This window comes from Triplophysa dalaica, chromosome 13 (assembly GCF_015846415.1).
Source record: "Triplophysa dalaica isolate WHDGS20190420 chromosome 13, ASM1584641v1, whole genome shotgun sequence".
NCBI classification, from domain to species: domain Eukaryota; kingdom Metazoa; phylum Chordata; class Actinopteri; order Cypriniformes; family Nemacheilidae; genus Triplophysa; species Triplophysa dalaica.
This window is the reverse complement of record NC_079554.1, coordinates 1,596,873-1,616,403: the sequence shown is the minus strand read 5'-3', so window position 1 is coordinate 1,616,403 and position 19,531 is coordinate 1,596,873. Positions and strand designations below refer to the sequence as shown.

At 44.4% G+C, this 19,531-nt stretch overlaps 1 protein-coding gene across 1 annotated transcript; it reads left to right on the top strand.

Annotated features, from left to right (window-relative positions):
* Positions 1–2,998: 2,998 nt before the first annotated feature.
* Positions 2,999–14,837, top strand: LOC130433849 (tripartite motif-containing protein 16-like). The gene is made up of 6 exons (XM_056763603.1): positions 2,999–3,663; positions 3,782–3,877; positions 3,964–4,197; positions 4,738–4,885; positions 4,997–5,044; positions 13,979–14,837. The coding sequence occupies exons 1-6, from the start codon at positions 3,082–3,084 to the stop codon at positions 14,509–14,511; spliced, it is 1,641 nt and encodes a 546-aa protein (XP_056619581.1). The 5' UTR covers positions 2,999–3,081; the 3' UTR covers positions 14,512–14,837.
* The last annotated feature ends 4,694 nt before the right edge of the window (positions 14,838–19,531 follow it).

Below are 19,531 nucleotides of genomic sequence, written 5' to 3'. Positions count from 1 at the left end.
AGTTTGTAATGTGTGATGATTGGTGTTCACAACATTGTATCAACTGTTACAGCACAGACAGAGAAACATGTTTTTATTTGATTCATCTTCATTCATTACTGTTAAAGTGAGGAGAGTTCTACAGATATTTAATAGATCAGACAAAAGTCATTGTGTTCAATCAGCAGATCCAGAAGAGAGAGAAAGACCTTCAGAAGCTCAAGGAGGCTGTGAGGTCTCAGGTAAGATCTCATTTATAAAACATGCAAAAATCTACAGCAACATTCATCTTATTAAAAACGATCTTTGACATGAAAAAGTGTTTAGCAGTACATCAGGGTCTGAGCAGACATATGCACATTTGCTTGTCCACGTGTCTCAGGTTTTTGTAAAGGATTTGGATGTTGACAGGTGCTCTTTCTATCTTAATGACATTCATTAGACATTCTTTACAAGGCGGAGATCTGAAACTGTTTAGCAAACATGTTTAACATTTAAATTTAAGATTTATAGATTTATAGTCGTACACACATTTCTGTGCAAATATTGGTTTTATGAATCACAAATTTAAAATCAATTTTACGATTACTATGTAGCATTTTATACACGTGTGTGCGCTTTAAGCACTTGTAAAAAGATAAGATCTATTATTTTGGTATGGGGTAAGCTTAGGTGAAAAAAAATGTGAGCATGTTAGAAACTTGTTCTTTGACTGAATATTGTGTAAAAACAACATGAATTGTGTTAATGGTATTGTCACAACATACAGATGTTGAGCTAACTGTGTTTGAAGATGTGACTACAGATTGATCAAAGGCAGTGGTGTAGTAAAATACAGTACAGTACAGTAAAATATGCATTTATTCATTATTATGCATAATTCTTCACTTCTGCTTTAATTATGAAGTTAATAGTTTAAGTTCATTAAGGAGAGTTAACTATCATTCTTAATATTTTGTGCATAGTTATTAACACAGCTAAACAGATTTAATTAAATTATGTTCGATAAAATAGCAAAAGAGACATCATGTGCAACATTTATTAACTTAAAAGAAATCTGATTCTTCAAAGATTAAACAAAGCTGCCAGCTGTTCATAACATTGCTGAAGTTGTTGGCATATAGAGTCTTTCTGTCCTGTATGTATGTCCAGTAAAACCAGCTCGATATCAAGATTTCTTCAGTCACAATAAATATTCATGTTTTAAAGAACAAATCAAACTAATGTTTAGATACAGGTCTCTTTAAGAAGTCTTTAAAACACTCACAATATAACCTGAGTGTAAACTAAGACTGTATGTACAGCACAAACATGTTCATGTGAGAGTGTAAAAAAGCTTCTCTAAACTCCATTCAAGTCTAATTAAATTACATTAACAAATAATACAATAATGTAAACATTAAAAATTGCATTCATTAGTTCTGCAGATCAATTTTCAATTTGAATACATCAAGACCTTTTAAGATCTATGATGTCAAACAACTGCAAATACTAGAAAACACTACACAGTGAACTTGGGCGCTATAATTAAACAGCGACTTTAAAATGTTTAATAACGTGAAACAACAGAGAACAAATTGTTTCATCACACATTTAACAAAGCTGCCACAAAGCTCAAAACTGAAAATAACAGTATGGTCTACTTAACAAAAGTATAAGTAGCTTTAAATTCATCAAGTATTCCTGAAACTAAAATGATTTCATCATGGGTTTTTCTGAAAGTGATGATCGTACCGAAGGAGAAGAAGACTCTCAAAGCGGTCGTCTGTGAGACGGTTTCTTTTTGTTGAAGGATCCCATAGAAACAGTCATCTTCACCTTGAAGTATATCCAGTGCCATACACAAAGGCTTCAGAAAGCGTTCCTGGTGGAAGTGGGCTGCAGGAACTTTGTTTCTAATTCCACAACAACTCTGCTTAAGAAAGTAGGGATCAGAGGACAGGTCCAACAAACGGTAGTCAAAGAGCTTGCCACTGTAGCTGAGAGAAGCAGCCAATGGCTGTGGCTGTGAATAGTTATGTACATGTTCATTTTCGATGACCTTGTAACAGTGCGACACACACTCAGGTCTGATCAACCTGTGGTGGGCCTCCCTTAGCTTGTCTTGTGATACTGAAACACCAAATGAGACTGAGGTGCACCACTGATCATGAGTCACATTGATGGGAACCATACAAAAGACTTTATCAACAGCACCTCAGCAAAAGGCATCTTTCACTCAGGATAATGTGATGAAAGTAGGACACACAACTCATGAGATGTCTCTCTGATAATGGCAAGGAAAGGTAAGTATGCTGTGTGTTTCTATAATCATTTATCCCCCAAACACAGAGGATGACTACCCGACGAACCAGTGTTACCTCAGACCTCCTTTCCTCTCTTCACATTCTTGACTGCTTCCCTCTGTCATGCATAAGGCGTTAGAAATGTCCTATTGGGCATTAGAGTATAACACCTTGTCCTATTAAGCGAAAAGAAAAAAGTTGTGACAGATCAATGTTACCTCACAGCTTCAGCGAGACTCTTTCAGTCACTGGCAGGACCTGCTCCTCACTTCATCACTGATGAGGATTTATTTGATCAGTTGATGAAGGTTTCAAACAGCTCGTCTGTTTCAATCATGTGACATGTGTCTGAAAACGCCTGACGCACAAATAATACACAAAATCATTACAAACTCTCATGTGTCATTATTGACTAATAATGGCCATGTTTCATATTATCAAATGTTCATTTCATTCTTCAACATTGACTTCTGTTTACTAAACCCTCATACAAACCCTCTTGTTCATTTCATACATGTATTATTTACTGTATACTGAAAGAGATAAATCTTCACCATTAGATTATTTGGTTTGGTTTTGTATGACTGAAATATCTGCTCAGAGCCGTTTCAAATATTGTCATCATGCAGGAGACTTTCCTTAAATAAAGCACTTTGCTGTCATCTAGTGGACGTGTTTATTATATCACTTGTCAAACCTGTTTCATGTGTTTCATAATCTGAAGCAGGAAGTCTTTCAGTTCAGAGAATCAGAAACTGAACTCTCATCGATCTGTGGAGTGTTTGGTGTTTCTATCTGTGTGTGTTCATACGGTGAAATGGCAGAAGCGAGTATTTCAGAGGATCACTTCATGTGTTCAGTGTGTCTGGATCTACTGAAGGATCCAGTGACTGTTCCCTGTGGACACACTTACTGTATGAGATGTATCACAGACTGCTGGAATCAAGAAGATCAGACGAGAATCTACAGCTGCCCTCAGTGCAGACAAACCTTCAGTCCAAGACCTGTTTTAGGAAAGAATGTGATGTTTGCTGAGATGATGGAGAAACTGAAGAAGACTAAAGTCAAATGTGCTGTTTCTGATCAGTGTTCCTCTGGAGCTGGAGATGTGGAGTGTGACGTCTGTACTGGAAGAAAACACAAAGCCATCAAATCCTGTCTGCTGTGTCTCAACTCTTACTGTCAAACTCATCTTGAGCAACACGAGAATCTCTTCAGAGGTCAAAGACACAACCTGATAGACGCCACTGCACCACTTCATGACATGATCTGCCCTCAACATGACAAGATTCTGGAGATTTACTGTCGCACGGATCAGAAGCTTATATGTAATCTGTGTATAGATGAACACAGAACACATGACACTATATCAACAGCTGCAGCATGGACGGAGAAACAGGTGCTTATTTTAATTTGAAATAAAAATGTTTTCATTATCATAGAAGTTTACTGAGATATATGATGATTTAATAGTTCAAACAGACTCTATTATTCAGTCTTTGTGTTCAATGTTTCAGAGTCAGTTTGGAGAAACAAAGAATAAAGTTCAGCAGCAGATCCAGAAGAAACAGAAAGACCTTCAGAAGATCAGAGATGCTGTGGAGTCTCACAAGGTGAGTTTGGAGCAGAAGATCTCAGAAGAGTCTCAGTGAAGTCTCAGTGTGTCTCACAGTAATGTGTGTGTGTGTGTGTGTAACAGCGGTGTGCACAGACAGCAGTGGAGGACTGTGAGATGATGTTTACTGAACTGATCTCATCCATTGAGAGAAGACGCTCTGAGGTGACACAGCTGATCAGAGATCAGGAGACGGCTGCAGTGAGTTCAGCTGAAGGACTCTTGGAGCGACTGAAGCAGGAGATTGATGATCTGAGGAGGAGAGACGCTGAGCTGGAGAAGCTTTTACACACACAACATCACATCCATTTGCTGCAGGTAACAGAAGGACATTTTGTCAAATGCTGTTTTTATTCTTTTATTTGAATCATGTAAATTGCAGTAATGTGGTGATTTATTTCAAAAGTGCAATAATATGAATCATCTTTCAGAGTAATTTGAAATAATTCAGTTCTTCTAAAATGACAATAATGTCTGACATACATTATATATTTTAAATGTTATTAACTATTCACATGTTTCATTAGATTTGTCTATGTTTGGTTAATAAAAACTGAGAAATATCCATCATTATTGAGACCTTCTGCACATTGTTGTGTCTGAACATTGAATCATTTTTAGCCCTTTAAATACTAGATTATGATGTTTCATTGCACATTTCCATTCAAGTTCTCTTCATGACCTCTAATCCACCTACAAGGAAATAAATTGTGTAAGAATGTTGGAGGAATGTGATTGTAAAAGTGCTGTATAGAGCTGTTGAAGATGTGGAAGTAAAGATGAAGATGATGATGAACGTGACAGTAGTTCTGAAGTGTGAAGTCATGATGGTGTTTGTGTGTTTATTTGATGTTGTAGAGTTTTCAGTCTCTCTCTGCACCTCCTGAATCTCCAGACGACATCAGTGGGACTTTCCTCTTTTCTTTTGATGCTGTGAGAGAATCTGTCCGTCAGCTGAGAGACAAACTGCAGGATTTCTGCACACAGCACATGAGAAAGATCTCCGGTAAAACACTGAACATTCATCATCTCATCAAATCTGACGTCATATTAGAAATACAGTCCAGAGAATGAATATCATGAGATTGACACTGTTTCTATCTGCTGATTTCTACAGACACACACACCAACACTGTCCCCAGGATCAGAGACGACTTCCTTCAATGTAAAGTACACAATAACACACACTGAGATTATTGAAATATCTCCTCTAAAGGGGGGGCACGGTGGCTTAGTGGTTAGCACGTTCGCCTCACACCTCCAGCGTTGAGGGTTCGATTCCCGCTTCCGACTTGTGTGTGTGGAGTTTGCATGTTCTCCCCGTGCCTCGGGGGTTTCCTCCGGGTACTCCGGTTTCCAGGTACTACCCTGGTCCAAAGACATGCATGGTAGGTTGATTGGCATCTCTGGAAAAATTGTCCGTAGGGTGTGAGTGCGTGCGTGAGTGAATGAGTGAGTGTGTGTGCCCTGCGATGGGTTGGCACTCCATCCAGGGTGTATCCTGCCTTGATGCCCGATGACTCCTGAGATAGGCGCAGGCTCCCCGTGACACGAGGTAGTTCGGATAAGCGGTAGAAAATGGATGGATGGATCTCCTCTAAAGGATGATCTGAACAATGAAGGAAAACATCATCTGTGTTTCTAATAAATATAAATCAATATGTGACCTGTGGGATCGCTAACCGGATCTAGGTTAAATGGTTCTTGACTACGCCACCTGGTGCCTATCACACCAGGATATACTCTGCATCTCAACTGCTTGAGACATCATCTAAGGCAAGTAGGTTCATAGAAATGCACCAAGGATGAACTAGACAGAGACGTGCTTTCAATAGAAAAACAATAATACTTTATTGTACATTAAAAATGATTTAAAAGAGTAGTGGCATCACACTAGAGGCGCAGTAGGTACAAACAACAATAATTGGACTAGAAAGAAAACTGACCTGGCATTGGCTGTTCGAGAAAACAATACAATTAACAAATTAACAAAAGAAATACTGGCTCACTATCAAGGCAAGTTACCTGTCCGGAATACGCGCGACGTTCACCACCCGTGCTTTGGACTCTAGGGCCCACAATCGCATGCATGCGCGCACACCCACACACACAGGCACAACCACTACAAGCTAATAATTCAATCAATAAGGTGAAGTGCAGTTTACCACTACAACGCGTGGAGCAATGTGTAAGAACCGAACCAGGAACCTCCCTTGTGAGCAACTACAAGAAAGGACAAAAAAAGTTATTATCGATAAGAATATAAAATTATACACTACTTGAACAGCCAATACCACGGTGAATTAAACATAATAAAGAAAAGAAAATTTATATCTAGGAAGAAAACTTAATTTAGGCAAGGCAAAGCAGCAGGAGCAATCTGCCTGCAGACAAAATCATTAACATTAGTGCTTAATATACACATACATAATCACATTGCGTCCAAACATCTCCTAAAAACCCTTTTCTTTTACCTCAATGTTGACATACACAGTGACACCGTGGAAAAGCAGCCCTTCGCGCCAATCTTCACACTCCTACATAATCGTTACACATATTCATTAAATACAGTTCTATAATGAATTGACAATAAAAAGCAACCATGCATCACGTCAAGACAACACAATCAGGCTAATTTTAAACGTCTTCCAAGCTATTAATCCTCCCCCTGGGTCTACTCTTAACCATAAACAACCAACATTACCTTCTTGACGTTACGTCTGAATTGCAGTACAGCTACCCGGCAGGTGCTTTGCCCAAGACCCTCGGCAATACACAGCACGACTACCCGGAGGCGTCTGGCAATCAGTTAAACACCTTCGTTGCACAGGAGATCCGCAATCCAAAGCCGTAACAAGACTGGAATAATCTGGACACCAGTGAATCGCTCCGAGTCCGAAAGTAAAGACGGTTTTATAGAAACCAGCCTAGCCTCAAATGAGCTGTTTAGCCACTCACGGCGAGCTGGGTGACGTCAGAGGGCTACCATAACTGCCGAGGGACAAACTTCAATCAGACAGTGATTACTCTGCCGGTTACACTCTACCCCCCCGAATTGCTATTGGCGTCCCGCCGATAAACTCACTAGATCATAACTCTACCTTCCAAGAAGGACAGAAACTTAACGTAAAAGCCCCCAAAAAAATTTTTAAACCACAACACAAAAAATAACCTAGTTCCAAGGACGGAAGACAGTTGTCACATTACTGCTAGACCCCAACACTTGATTGTTAGTAGCCCCATCTGCCCTACTCACCACTGGTACTGGGAGGTGGTGTAGGTTGGTGTGTAGTCCTGCATTAGTCCGAGCTGACCTCCGAGGTGCCACCGAGTCAGCTGGGGTCTCGCCCACGATGGGGGCGACATGAGGGAAACCAGGCCAAGCCAGCATGGGGGCCTCCGATGGAAGGGTTGCGGCAAGCTGTATGGGTGGGACATCTTCCCAAGAGCGGACAAGGACCCATTGGCCAGGGGTATCACCATCTACTGACTGGCTTGTTTCCCACTGCAGTTCCACAGGCCTGTCGGGTGTTTGTGGATCATGGTCCAAGTGAGCAGGCTTTAGCATGGTTCGATGTACTTGTCGTACTTTGCTTAGGTCTTGTGCTGGGGCCACAGAGTATACCACCCCACCAAGTGGGGGTGCACAAATAACGTGATGGATCGTGGCACCCCAGGCATCTTGGATCTTGGAACGGCCCCTCGTTGTATGGTCTCTTATGTAAACGTGCTGTCCTTCGACCAGTGGCTCACTCTGGATCTTCTGGTCATGCCGTTCCTTTCTCTTAGAGGCAGCAGCTTCCATTCGCTCCTTGGCATTCTGGAAGGCCACATTAAGGCGTCGCTGATGCTCTTGGACCCACTCACACACATGCCCGCGTCCAGGCTCCTGTACCCTTCCAAGCAGGAAATCCACTGGTAACTGGGGGTCTTGCCCAAACATCAGGTAGTACGGTGAGTCGCCAGTTGTCTGATGCACAGCAGTGTTGTAACTAAACACTAATTGAGGTAGGTGCTCTGGCCAGCGGCGTTTCACATCCCCGGGCAGAGTACGGAGCAGATCGTGCATAGTGCGGTTGAAACGCTCACACTGGCCGTTGCCCTGAGGGTGGTACGGGGTGGTCCGGGTCTTCTGGATCCCGTGCAGGGAACATAGCTGGTAGATGATGGCATTCTCGAAGCTGCGTCCCTGATCGGAGTGCAGGCGAGCCGGGACCCCAAAACGAAAAAACCACTCCCGGATGAGCACATTGGCCACCGTCGTTGCCTTCTGATCCCTAGTGGGCACCGCCTGTGTGAATTTAGTAAAAACATCAGTCATTATCAACACTTGCTCCCGACCATCCAGGGCAGGCTCCAGGAAGGTGAAATCCACCGCCAATATCTGATTTGGACGAGATGCCAAGAGGTGTCCCATAGGCGCATGGGGTCTGCGTTGCGAAGACTTTGCAAGGGTACATCGCTCACAGTTCTGACACCACTGCTTTATATCTTCCCCCATTCCTGGCCAATAACACCGCAGTCTTATCAGCTCTGTGGTACGTTCAATCCCCTGGTGGCCATGGTCGTTGTGGAGCTGTTGTAAGACTTCCTCCTTTAAGCTTGCAGGCAACAAAAGCTGACGCACCTCTTCACCCCCATCGGGACGGAAAGCTCGGCGATGGAGCAGTCCAGCAGCTCCAAAAACACGATCCCACTGTTGCAACAGCACACGGGTAGGGCCAGATAATTTCCTCCGCACTATCGGGTTAGGTGGTCTCTGTGTCTGCCAGAACGGCAGGAAGGCCCCAATAGTGGGATCCACTGCTTGTAGCCTTCTTAACTCTTCGATGGTGCGAAAAGGGAAGACTGAGACAGCCATCTGAGTTGCCAATGGTGGGTCTTGACCTCTGGTTGTTTGTTGTACAAGAACTGGTATGGCTGTTCCTAATGTGGTCTGTCCCTGTGGTCCTGCAGGTTGTCGGGAGAGGGCATCTGCATTCCTGTTAGTACGATCAGGCCTATAACAGATGGTATAATTGAAAGCAGCAAGCTCGGCCTCCCACCGCTGTTCAGTCGCTCCCAGTTTAGCAGTCCCTAGATGGCTCAGGGGATTATTGTCCGTCCGAACAGTGCATTGTTGGCCCCACAGATATTCCCGAAACTTGTCAGTCATGGCCCACTTCATTCCAAGGAACTCCAGTTTCATCGAACTGTAGTTTTTTCTGCTGGGCTTAAACTCCGACTAGCATAGGCGATTGGCCTAATCTTTCCTTGCTGCTCCTGCGAGAGTACTGCTCCAAGACCAGTGTGGCTGGCATCCACCTCCAAAATGAATGGTAGGTCAAAATCAGCGAACGCCAAGATAGGGGCACTCACTAACCTCTGCTTCAAGGCCTGGAAGCTGTTCTCACAGACATCTGTCCATACTCCATCAAGGCGTGCCCCTTGGCCCTTACGGGTCTTGGTATTGGCAAGCTCTGCTCCCAGGCGGTTTAAAGGAGCAGCCAGCTTGGAAAAGCCCTCCACAAATCGCCTGTAATAACCAGCGAACCCAAGGAAAGACCTCAATTCAGACACGGAGGTGGGACGGGGCCACTTAGCCACTGCAGACACCTTGGCTGGGTCAGTGGCCACACCCTCGCGGGAGACAAGGTGTCCCAGGTACTGGACTTCCTTCTGGAAAAAACAGCATTTCTCCAGCTTTGCTTTCAGACCCTCCTTCCGTAGACGGCTCAACACTAGATCCAGACGATGTATATGATCTTCGACACTAGAAGAAAAAACAATTATATCGTCCAAATAAAGTAAAAGGGACTGGCAATGCTGTGCTCCAAACATTCTCTCCATCAGTCGTTGAAAAGTGCTTGGGGCGTTACACAGTCCAAAGGCCATACGGTTAAATTCAAATAACCCAAAAGGCGTGCAAAAGGCAGTCTTTGGACGGTCTTGTTCAGTCACAGGTACCTGGTTATACCCACTAGCCAGGTCCAGCGTGGAAAACCACTGAGCCCCGCATAGTGCATCCAAGGACTCCTCAATGCGGGGAAGAGGGAAGGCATCCTTTCTGGTCCTGCTGTTGAGCTGTCTGTAGTCAACACACATACGTAGGCCACCACATTTCTTCCGCACGATCACAATGGGAGAAGCATAGGGGCTACTACTTTCTCGTATGACCTGACTGTCTAGTAACTGTCGCAGATGGGCCTTAACAGCATCGTAATCAGAAGGGGGGAGACACCTGTAACGTTGCCTAACTGGTTGGTCATCCAGCAAAGGTATATCATGAGAGATAAGATTAGTACAGCCAAGGTCACCCTCAAAAGCCGAGAACACTGACTCATGCTTTAACAAAAATGCCCTTATCTGTTCTTGCTCAGCCTCCCTTAGCACTGACAAATCAGGGGCCTGTATCTGCTCCCTCACTGACCTAGGCCTGACTTCCCCATGAGGAACCTGCATGCTAGCCACAGCAGCTTCTACTCCTGGTTGATCTTCAGAAATTCCCACAGGCAGTCCCTCAACAGTAGCGTGAACAAGCAACCCTAGCGACTGGCGGGGGTATAACGTAGCACGTGTAAACCCCACGTTGACTACGGGGATAAAAGCTGTACCTTGATCTACGCGCACTAGCGCAGGCGAAACTAGGAGACTACTCGGTAAAGAATCACTAGTTGGTTCCAACAGGACAGCAGGGGCGTCACAAAAGTGAGGAGAGCAGGTGGCTGCCACCAATTTTACAGTGCCTCCTGGTATATGAATGGGCCTTCTACCTCTAACTTTAGCTACACCAGTTTTGGGTTGAAGAGAACTAAACTGGACCCGATGACAATGCTGCAAGGCGTGCCGCCATGGGAGTGAGGCATGAATTACCGGTGGGAGATCAAACAAAGAAGAACCATGCTGGCCAAACAGCTCAGCATAGCATTCTCTAATTACATTCATCCCAAGCACACCTGGCACAAGTGGAGGGACAAGCTGACCTGGGGGGTCTTTAACCACTAGCCAACCTCTTTGTGGGATTACCTTCCCCAACACTTCAACCGTTAGTTCAGCATACCCGACATAGGGTATATCTAGACCATTTGCAGCCCGAAGCTGTAACCAATTACACTGTTGAAGTTTATCCTTGAAGTGTTGCACAAAGAAACTCTCCACCAAGGTAGATACCATAGACCCTGTGTCCAAAAGACAACTGACAACTACTCCCCCCACTCTCACAGCTACCTTCGGGCACTGAGCAACAAGGGAGGTTACAGGGTGGTTAAAAGTGTCCTGATTCTGAGAGCCGCTACCATCCCCTCTCAGCGTGTGACTCTGCACGCTGAAGGGCGCTAGTTTTCCGACAGAGAAACTGAGACAACATCAGCCTGAGCTTGGGCCTGGGGAACGTGATTAGGAGTTACCACTCTCTCATTATTACACTCTCGAGCGTAGTGGCCAGATTTTAAGCATCGCCTACAAATGACCGTTGACGGCCGACTGACTAGAGAAGGGCGACTGGAGTAGGCGGGGCGAGCTATCCCTTGTAGAGTAGTAAAGGCACTAGTTAAGTGGTTGATCTGTTCTTGTTGCTTAAGCAACATGCTCCGTAACTCTGCCATTTCTGAACTTGCCATGCTAACGGGCGATAAAGCCCTGCCTGTCTGAATTTTGGAATACTGCATAGCGCACAGAGAGGGAACTGAATGACTCCTACCCCGATTGAAGTCACTGGGCCTGCCCTCACACTCCCACCGGATAGCAGCAGCACGCAGTTCCAGCATGGACATCCCTGGGGTCTGACGGACAAGTCTCTTCAATTCCCTGCGAAGGTCAGAGTCAATAACGTGCTCCGCAAATTGGTCACGGAGCAGCATGTCAAACTGAGGTACTGAGTCGGGGGAGACCTGTTTAACTTTATCCATCAAAGAAAAAAGAGCATGTGAATATTCTTGTAAAGATTCACCATCTAATTGTTTTCTAGAAAAGAAACTTTCTTGTAGAGCAACATAAGACTGTGAACACCCATAGAGTTCTTTAAGAATATTTGCAATCCTTTCCGGGTTTTCCCGATCAGCCCTTGGCCTATAGCGAATCTCATCCTTAGCCTCCCCATCCAGATGATCAAACATAAGGTAAGCTTTGTCCAGTGCACCCAAATGTCTAGTACGCGCACAAACCTCCACCTCTTCCACCCACTCAACAATGCCAATACCCATCCTACCCCGAAATACCGAACACTTCCGTTCCCTAGGGAGATAAATCAACCGTTCATGGGGGACAGGGTTGGCAGAATTGTCCGGCTGAGGTGGCGTTGGTTGCTGCTGCTGCAGGCGGCCATTATCTGCCTGCAGCTGACGAATCTGCTCTCTCAGCTGGTCAACTTCGTCCATTACCACCGAAGAGTGATGCCCACGTTACAGGAGAGGTGGTGAGGTAGGCAATGACCTTCCGCTGCTCCTTTAGGTCCCACAGCGTGCCCGCTGCTGCTTTGCCCTTAACCTATTACTTTACCTTGCGAATCAAAAATGTACATAAAAAAAAAGAAAGACACGTCTCTGTGTGCAAATACCCTGCCGACTACGCCACTTGTGACCTGTGGGATCGCTAACCGGATCTAGGTTAAATGGTTCTTGACTACGCCACCTGGTGCCTATCACACCAGGATATACTCTGCATCTCAACTGCTTGAGACATCATCTAAGGCAAGTAGGTTCATAGAAATGCACCAAGGATGAACTAGACAGAGACGTGCTTTCAATAGAAAAACAATAATACTTTATTGTACATTAAAAATGATTTAAAAGAGTAGTGGCATCACACTAGAGGCGCAGTAGGTACAAACAACAATAATTGGACTAGAAAGAAAACTGACCTGGCATTGGCTGTTCAAGAAAACAATACAATTAACAAATTAACAAAAGAAATACTGTCTCACTATCAAGGCAAGTTACCTGTCCGGAATACGCGCGACGTTCACCACCCGTACTTTGGACTCTAGGGCCCACAATCGCATGCATGCGCGCACACCCACACACACAGGCACAACCACTACAAGCTAATAATTCAATCAATAAGGTGAAGTGCAGTTTACCACTACAACGCGTGGAGCAATGTGTAAGAACCGAACCAGGAACCTCCCTTGTGAGCAGCTACAAGAAAGGACAAAAAAAGTTATTATCGATAAGAATATAAAATTATACACTACTTGAACAGCCAATACCACGGTGAATTAACCATAATAAAGAAAAGAAAATTTATATCTAGGAAGAAAACTTTAATTTAGGCAAGGCAAAGCAGCAGGAGCAATCTGCCTGCAGACAAAATCATTAACATTAGTGCTTAATATACACATACATAATCACATTGCGTCCAAACATCTCCTAAAAACCCTTTTCTTTTACCTCAATGTTGACATACACAGTGACACCGTGGAAAAGCAGCCCTTCGCGCCAATCTTCACACTCCTACATAATCGTTACACATATTCATTAAATACAGTTCTATAATGAATTGACAATAAAAAGCAACCATGCATCACGTCAAGACAACACAATCAGGCTAATTTTAAACGTCTTCCAAGCTATTAATCCTCCCCCTGGGTCTACTCTTAACCATAAACAACCAACATTACCTTCTTGACGTTACGTCTGAATTGCAGTAAAGCTACCCGGCAGGTGCTTTGCCCAAGACCCTCGGCAATACACAGCACGACTACCCGGAGGCGTCTGGCAATCAGTTAAACACCTTCGTTGCACAGGAGATCCGCAATCCAAAGCCGTAACAAGACTGGAATAATCTGGACACCAGTGAATCGCTCCGAGTCCGAAAGTAAAGACGGTTTTATAGAAACCAGCCTAGCCTCAAATGAGCTGTTTAGCCACTCACGGCGAGCTGGGTGACGTCAGAGGGCTACCATAACTGCCGAGGGACAAACTTCAATCAGACAGTGATTACTCTGCCGGTTACAAATAATAATCCTCTGGGACTCCTGACATCTAAAACAAACTTGTAGCTCGTGCTTAAAGATGAACTGAATAGTGACTCTGAATAGTTAGAAAGCGTTCAGATAAAACACATTGAACAGATGTTTATTTTCATCTTTAAATTCATCATTCTGTATCGTTTTCTTCCTCAGATTCTCTTCAGTTGACTCTGGATCTAAACACAGTGAATAAACGCCTCCATCTGTCTGGGAGAAACAGAGAGATTACACACACTAACACACAACATCAGTATCCTGATCATCCAGACAGATTTGATGTTTTGTGTCAGGTGTTGTGTAGAGAGAGTGTGTGTGGACGCTCTTACTGGGAGATTGAGTGGAGTGGTTATGGTGTGTGTATATCAGTGTCATATAAGAGCATCAGGAGGAAGGGACGGGGTCATAAGAGTGAGTTTGGATGTAATGATCAGTCCTGGAGTTTGATCTGCTGTGACTCCAGTTACTCATTCTATCACAATAACATCAACACTAAACTCTCTGTAGAGTCCAGATCTAATAGAATAGGAGTGTATGTGGATGAGAGAGCAGGAATTCTGTCCTTCTACAGCGTCTCTGACACAATGACCCTCATCCACAGCATCAGCACCACATTCACTCAACCTCTCTATCCTGGATTTAATGTCTGGTATAATTCAAAACTGAAACTCTGTGATCTAACAATGTAGATAATACAGAAATTAAACAAATCAAATCATATTTTATTAAAAAATAATCAAGTATACATTTGACATCTGGTGATAATTCAGTGTTTGATGTTAAAATGTAAAAGTCTGGATTAAAAGTGAGCGAGTGAATATTAGAAGAAAATATTTTAATGATTCGACTTCATTTTGTGTAATTGATGTTCATGACTTAAACTTATCAAACACCTCAGTTATGATGAGAAATCTTTTGTTGAGCTGTTGTGACGGCTGTTTACTGTCATAAAGAAACACTTCATGTCATTTAAATCTCAGCAGAACAAAGACATTAATAAAGGTTTGGAACAGTCTGAAGGTGAATAAATGATGACAGAATTTTCATGTTTGGGTGAAGTGTCAGTTTAATCTCAGTGCTGTTCGCTGTGGTTTCATATCATTTCTCATGAACAGTTTTTTCATTCTTCATGATTTCATTGTGTTATTTTTGTGTATGTATCACACAACTGCTATATTTGTAACTACAATTAAGAACATAGTAATCCTGGAGGGGTTGAGCTGTGTTTGTGGATTCATGAAGTTTGTAATGTGTGATGATTGGTGTTCACAACATTGTATTAACTGTTACAGCACAGACAGAGAAACATGTTTTTATCTGATTCATCTTCATTCATTACTGTTAAAGTGAGGAGAGTTCTACAGATATTTAATAGATCAGACATAAGTCATTGTGTTCAATTTTTCTGAATCAATTTGGAGAAACACAGAAGAAAGTTCATCAGCAGATCCAGAAGAGAGAGAAAGAACTTCAGAAGCTCAAGGAGGCTGTGAGGTCTCAGGTAAGATCTCATTTATAACTTTAATACACGGATCTGCGATCTGCAATGCCCTTAGATCAGCCTTACTACGGACAGGCACAGCATCTACTGTTAATGAATCTACTACTTGTGGCCTTCTCTGTGATAATATTAAGTTGGGGACAGTGACACCTGCTACCTCAATTGCTACGTGGCCCTCAGAGTATACCGGAAGCCTTGAAAGTGTGTCTGCATTACGATTTGCAGTGCCTGGGCGATACCTGATTTCATAGTTGAACAGCGCAAGCTGGGAAACCCAACGCTGTTCGACTGCCCCCAATTTTGCAGAGTCAAGGTAGCGCAACGGATTATTATCAGTGTAGATGGTCACCTCATGGCCAAGGAGATAATCTCTAAATTTTTCCGTCAAGGCCCATTTAAGAGCCAAGAGCTCCAACTTCATTGGACTGTAATTAGTCATGTTCCTCTCACTTGGTCGTAGCCCACGACTAGCAAACGCGATAGGTCGTCGTAATCCCCCTTGCTCTTGCGACAATACTGCACCCAACCCTAAATGGCTTGCGTCCGTCTCTAGAATAAACGGCAGAGTAAAATCGGCATACCCTAAAACCGGAGCCTGAATAAGGCATTCTTTCAATTCCACAAAAGACTTTTCGCATACATCATCCCATTGCTGTCCAAAAGAGTCGTGCTTGTTACGTACAGTACGCTTCCAACTGCCTTGTAAAGCACCAACTAGTTTGTGCAACGGAGCCGCTAACTTAGCAAACCCTTCAACGAACCGACGGTAGTATGATGCGAAACCTAAAAATTACCGCAGTTCCTTAACAGAGCTAGGCCTACTCCATTCGGAAACAACACGGATCTTCTCAGGATCTTTTGCCACACCAGCAGCTGATATCACATGGCCCAAATATCCAACTTCTGTTTGAAAGAACTGACACTTCTTTAACTTCACTTTCAAATTGTGCATCCGGAACCGACTCAGCACCATCTCCAAACGCTACAGATGTTGGTCAAAAGTTCTAGAAAAGATAACAATGTCATCTAGATATAACAAAAGGGCATGAAGGCTCTGATCTCCAAAAATACGTTCCATAAGTCGTTGGAAAGTACTTGGGCCGTTACACAACCCAAAGGGCATGCGATTAAACTCGAATAACCCAAAAGGGGTACAAAACGCTGTCTTTTCTCTGTCCTGCGGGGCCACGGAAACCTGGTTGTATCCGCTAGCTAGATCTAATGTACTAAACCACCTAGCCCCGCTAAGCGCGTCCAACGTCTCCTCTATTCGAGGCAAGGGAAAGGCGTCCTTGCGAGTTTTCGCATTTAGCTGCCGGTAGTCTACACACAAACGAATAGACCCATCTTTCTTCTGGACCACAACTATAGGTGAGGCATACGGACTACAACTGGGCTTTGCTATATCACGCTCTACCAATTCTCTTATATGACTCTTAACTAATTCATATTGAGAAGGGGGGAGCCGACGGTAACGTTGGCGCACAGGTACATCATCCAATAGGGGAATAGTATGCTGGAGTAGCTCTGTACAGCCCAAATCTCCCTCACTTTGGCAAAATACATTTGAAAACTCCTCTAATAATGCTCGAGCTTGTTGATGTTCCTGACCAGACAACTCAGGCCAGGTTGCCTGGGAAGAATCACACTTGTAATGGCTTTCTAACTCAACTAACTCAACTAAGACTCAACTAAAAACAAGACCAAGATGGCGGCGCGTGAACATCGCGAGGCTCAGCGTCTCTCCAGTTTTAGCATTTATATAGTGTTTTTCTTGCTCATCTCGGGCCTGTACGTTAAGAACAGTTGTGCATTCACAACATACACACGGCATGAGCTTTTGGATATCGGTTTGCGCATTCCCGGAAGTTATATCAGTAACATTCAACTCGTCCCTGAGATCGCCAAAACCTCCGATGCTACGCACCCCACACGGCCAGTCGGAAGTGCTCGCCGGCGGCGTCGAGATCGTAAACAGAGGCGGGGAAAACGCGGAGGGCTAAGAGCTAAGTTACAGCTAACACCACACCGGCTCTCTTTACCCAGCATCTTCCTTGCTAATGTACGATCATTAGTGAACAAAATGGATGAGATTCGACTGCGCATCATCAACAACAAAAAACTTTTGAACTGCAATGTCATAATCTTCACAGAAACATGGCTTCACAGCGGCATACCGGACAACGCTATTGAGTTAGCGGGCTACAACACACACCGCGCAGATAGAACGGCAGAGGAATCCGGTAAGACAAGAGGAGGTGGACTGTGCATTTATGTCAATAAATCTTGGTGCACGAACTCTGTTATTGTCCAGAGACACTGCTCGGCTAACCTTGAGTTTCTCATGGTTAAATGTAGACCGTTTTATCTGCCACGGGAATTCACGTCAACCATTATAACGGCAGCTTACATTCCACCGGATGCTGATTCCAAGCTTGCTATGAAAGAACTTCATGCAGCCATCAGTAAACAACAGACTGCTCACCCGGAGGCTGCATTTATTGTTGCGGGAGATTTTAATCACTCAAACTTAAAGACAGTGCTCCCTAAATTTCACCAGCATGTTTCCTGCCACACAAGAGGAAACAAAACTTTGGATCATGTCTATACAAACATGGCTGAAGCTTACGCCGCGACCCCCCTCCCCCACCTGGGTCAATCTGATCACCTTTCTTTGTTCCTCACCCCCAAGTATTCACCTCTCATTAATCGTGTGAAGCCATCAGTGAAGACCATCAAGGTGTGGCCTGCGGGGGCAGACTTCACACTCCAGGAAAGGTTTCTACACACAGACTGGAGTATGTTTGCTTCTCATGCCACCAGTGGCTCTCACATGGATATAGACAGCTACACCTCCTCTGTATTGGACTACATCAATACCACCATTGATAGTGTCACAACTCAAAAGCAGATCACCATATACCCTAATCAGAAGCCATGGATGAACAAGGAAGTGCGCCTTCTGTTGAAAGCACGCAACACCGCCTTCAGATCAGGTGATGGACAGGCCTATAGTACTTCCAGGGCAAATCTGAAGAGGGGCATCAAAAAGGCCAAGCACTGCTACAAGTTAAAGCTAGAGGAGCATTTTACCAATTCTGACCCTCGACGCATGTGGCAGGGCATCCAGGCCATTAGTGACTATAAACCCAACCACTCCATCCCCATAACCACAGATGCTGCCTTTCTGAACGAGCTTAATGACTTTTATGCACGCTTTGAGAGAGACAATAAGGAACCCGCCACCAGGCTCACACCTTCCACCGACCACCCAATCATCACACTAAATTCCACAGATGTTTTCACTGCACTAAGCCGGATAAACGCGCGCAAGGCTGCTGGCCCTGATGGCATCCCTGGTCGCGTACTCAGGGCATGTGCGGAGCAGCTCGCTGGGGTCTTCACGGACATCTTCAACCTGTCCCTCGCCCAAGCAGTGGTTCCAGCATGTTTCAAATCCACCTCCATTGTGCCCATTCCAAAACATTCCAGCCAGACATGCCTGAACGACTACCGCCCTGTAGCACTCACACCTATTGTTATGAAGTGCTTCGAGCGGCTGGTCCTGTCACACCTAAAAGACTCTCTACCATCCACACTGGACCCATACCAATTTGCCTACCGTAGCAATAGGAGCACAGATGATGCAGTGTCCATGGCGCTGCACTCCGTGCTCACACATCTGGACAATAAGGACACTTATGCACGCATGCTGTTTGTAGACTTCAGCTCTGCATTCAATACCGTCATCCCTTCCAAGCTAATCATCAAACTTGGAAACCTAGGCATTAACAATTCAACCTGCAACTGGATTATGGATTTCCTGACGAACAGGCCTCAGCTTGTTAGGTTAGGCAACATCTGCTCCACCACAACCACCCTCAACACTGGTGTACCACAGGGCTGCGTACTGAGCCCCTTTCTCTACTCCCTTTTCACACTCGACTGCAGGCCTGTGAATAGAACTAACTCCTTCATCAAGTTTGCAGACGATACAACAGTGATTGGTCTCATCAGCAACAACGATGAGACTGCTTACAGGGAGGAGGTACGGCACCTGGCCAAATGGTGCTCAAACAACAACCTGCTCCTTAACACCTCCAAGACAAAGGAGATCATCTTGGACTTCAGGAAAGCGAAAGGAGGCACACACGACCCCATCCACATTAACGGGACGGCTGTTGAACGTGTTTCCAGTTTTAAGTTCC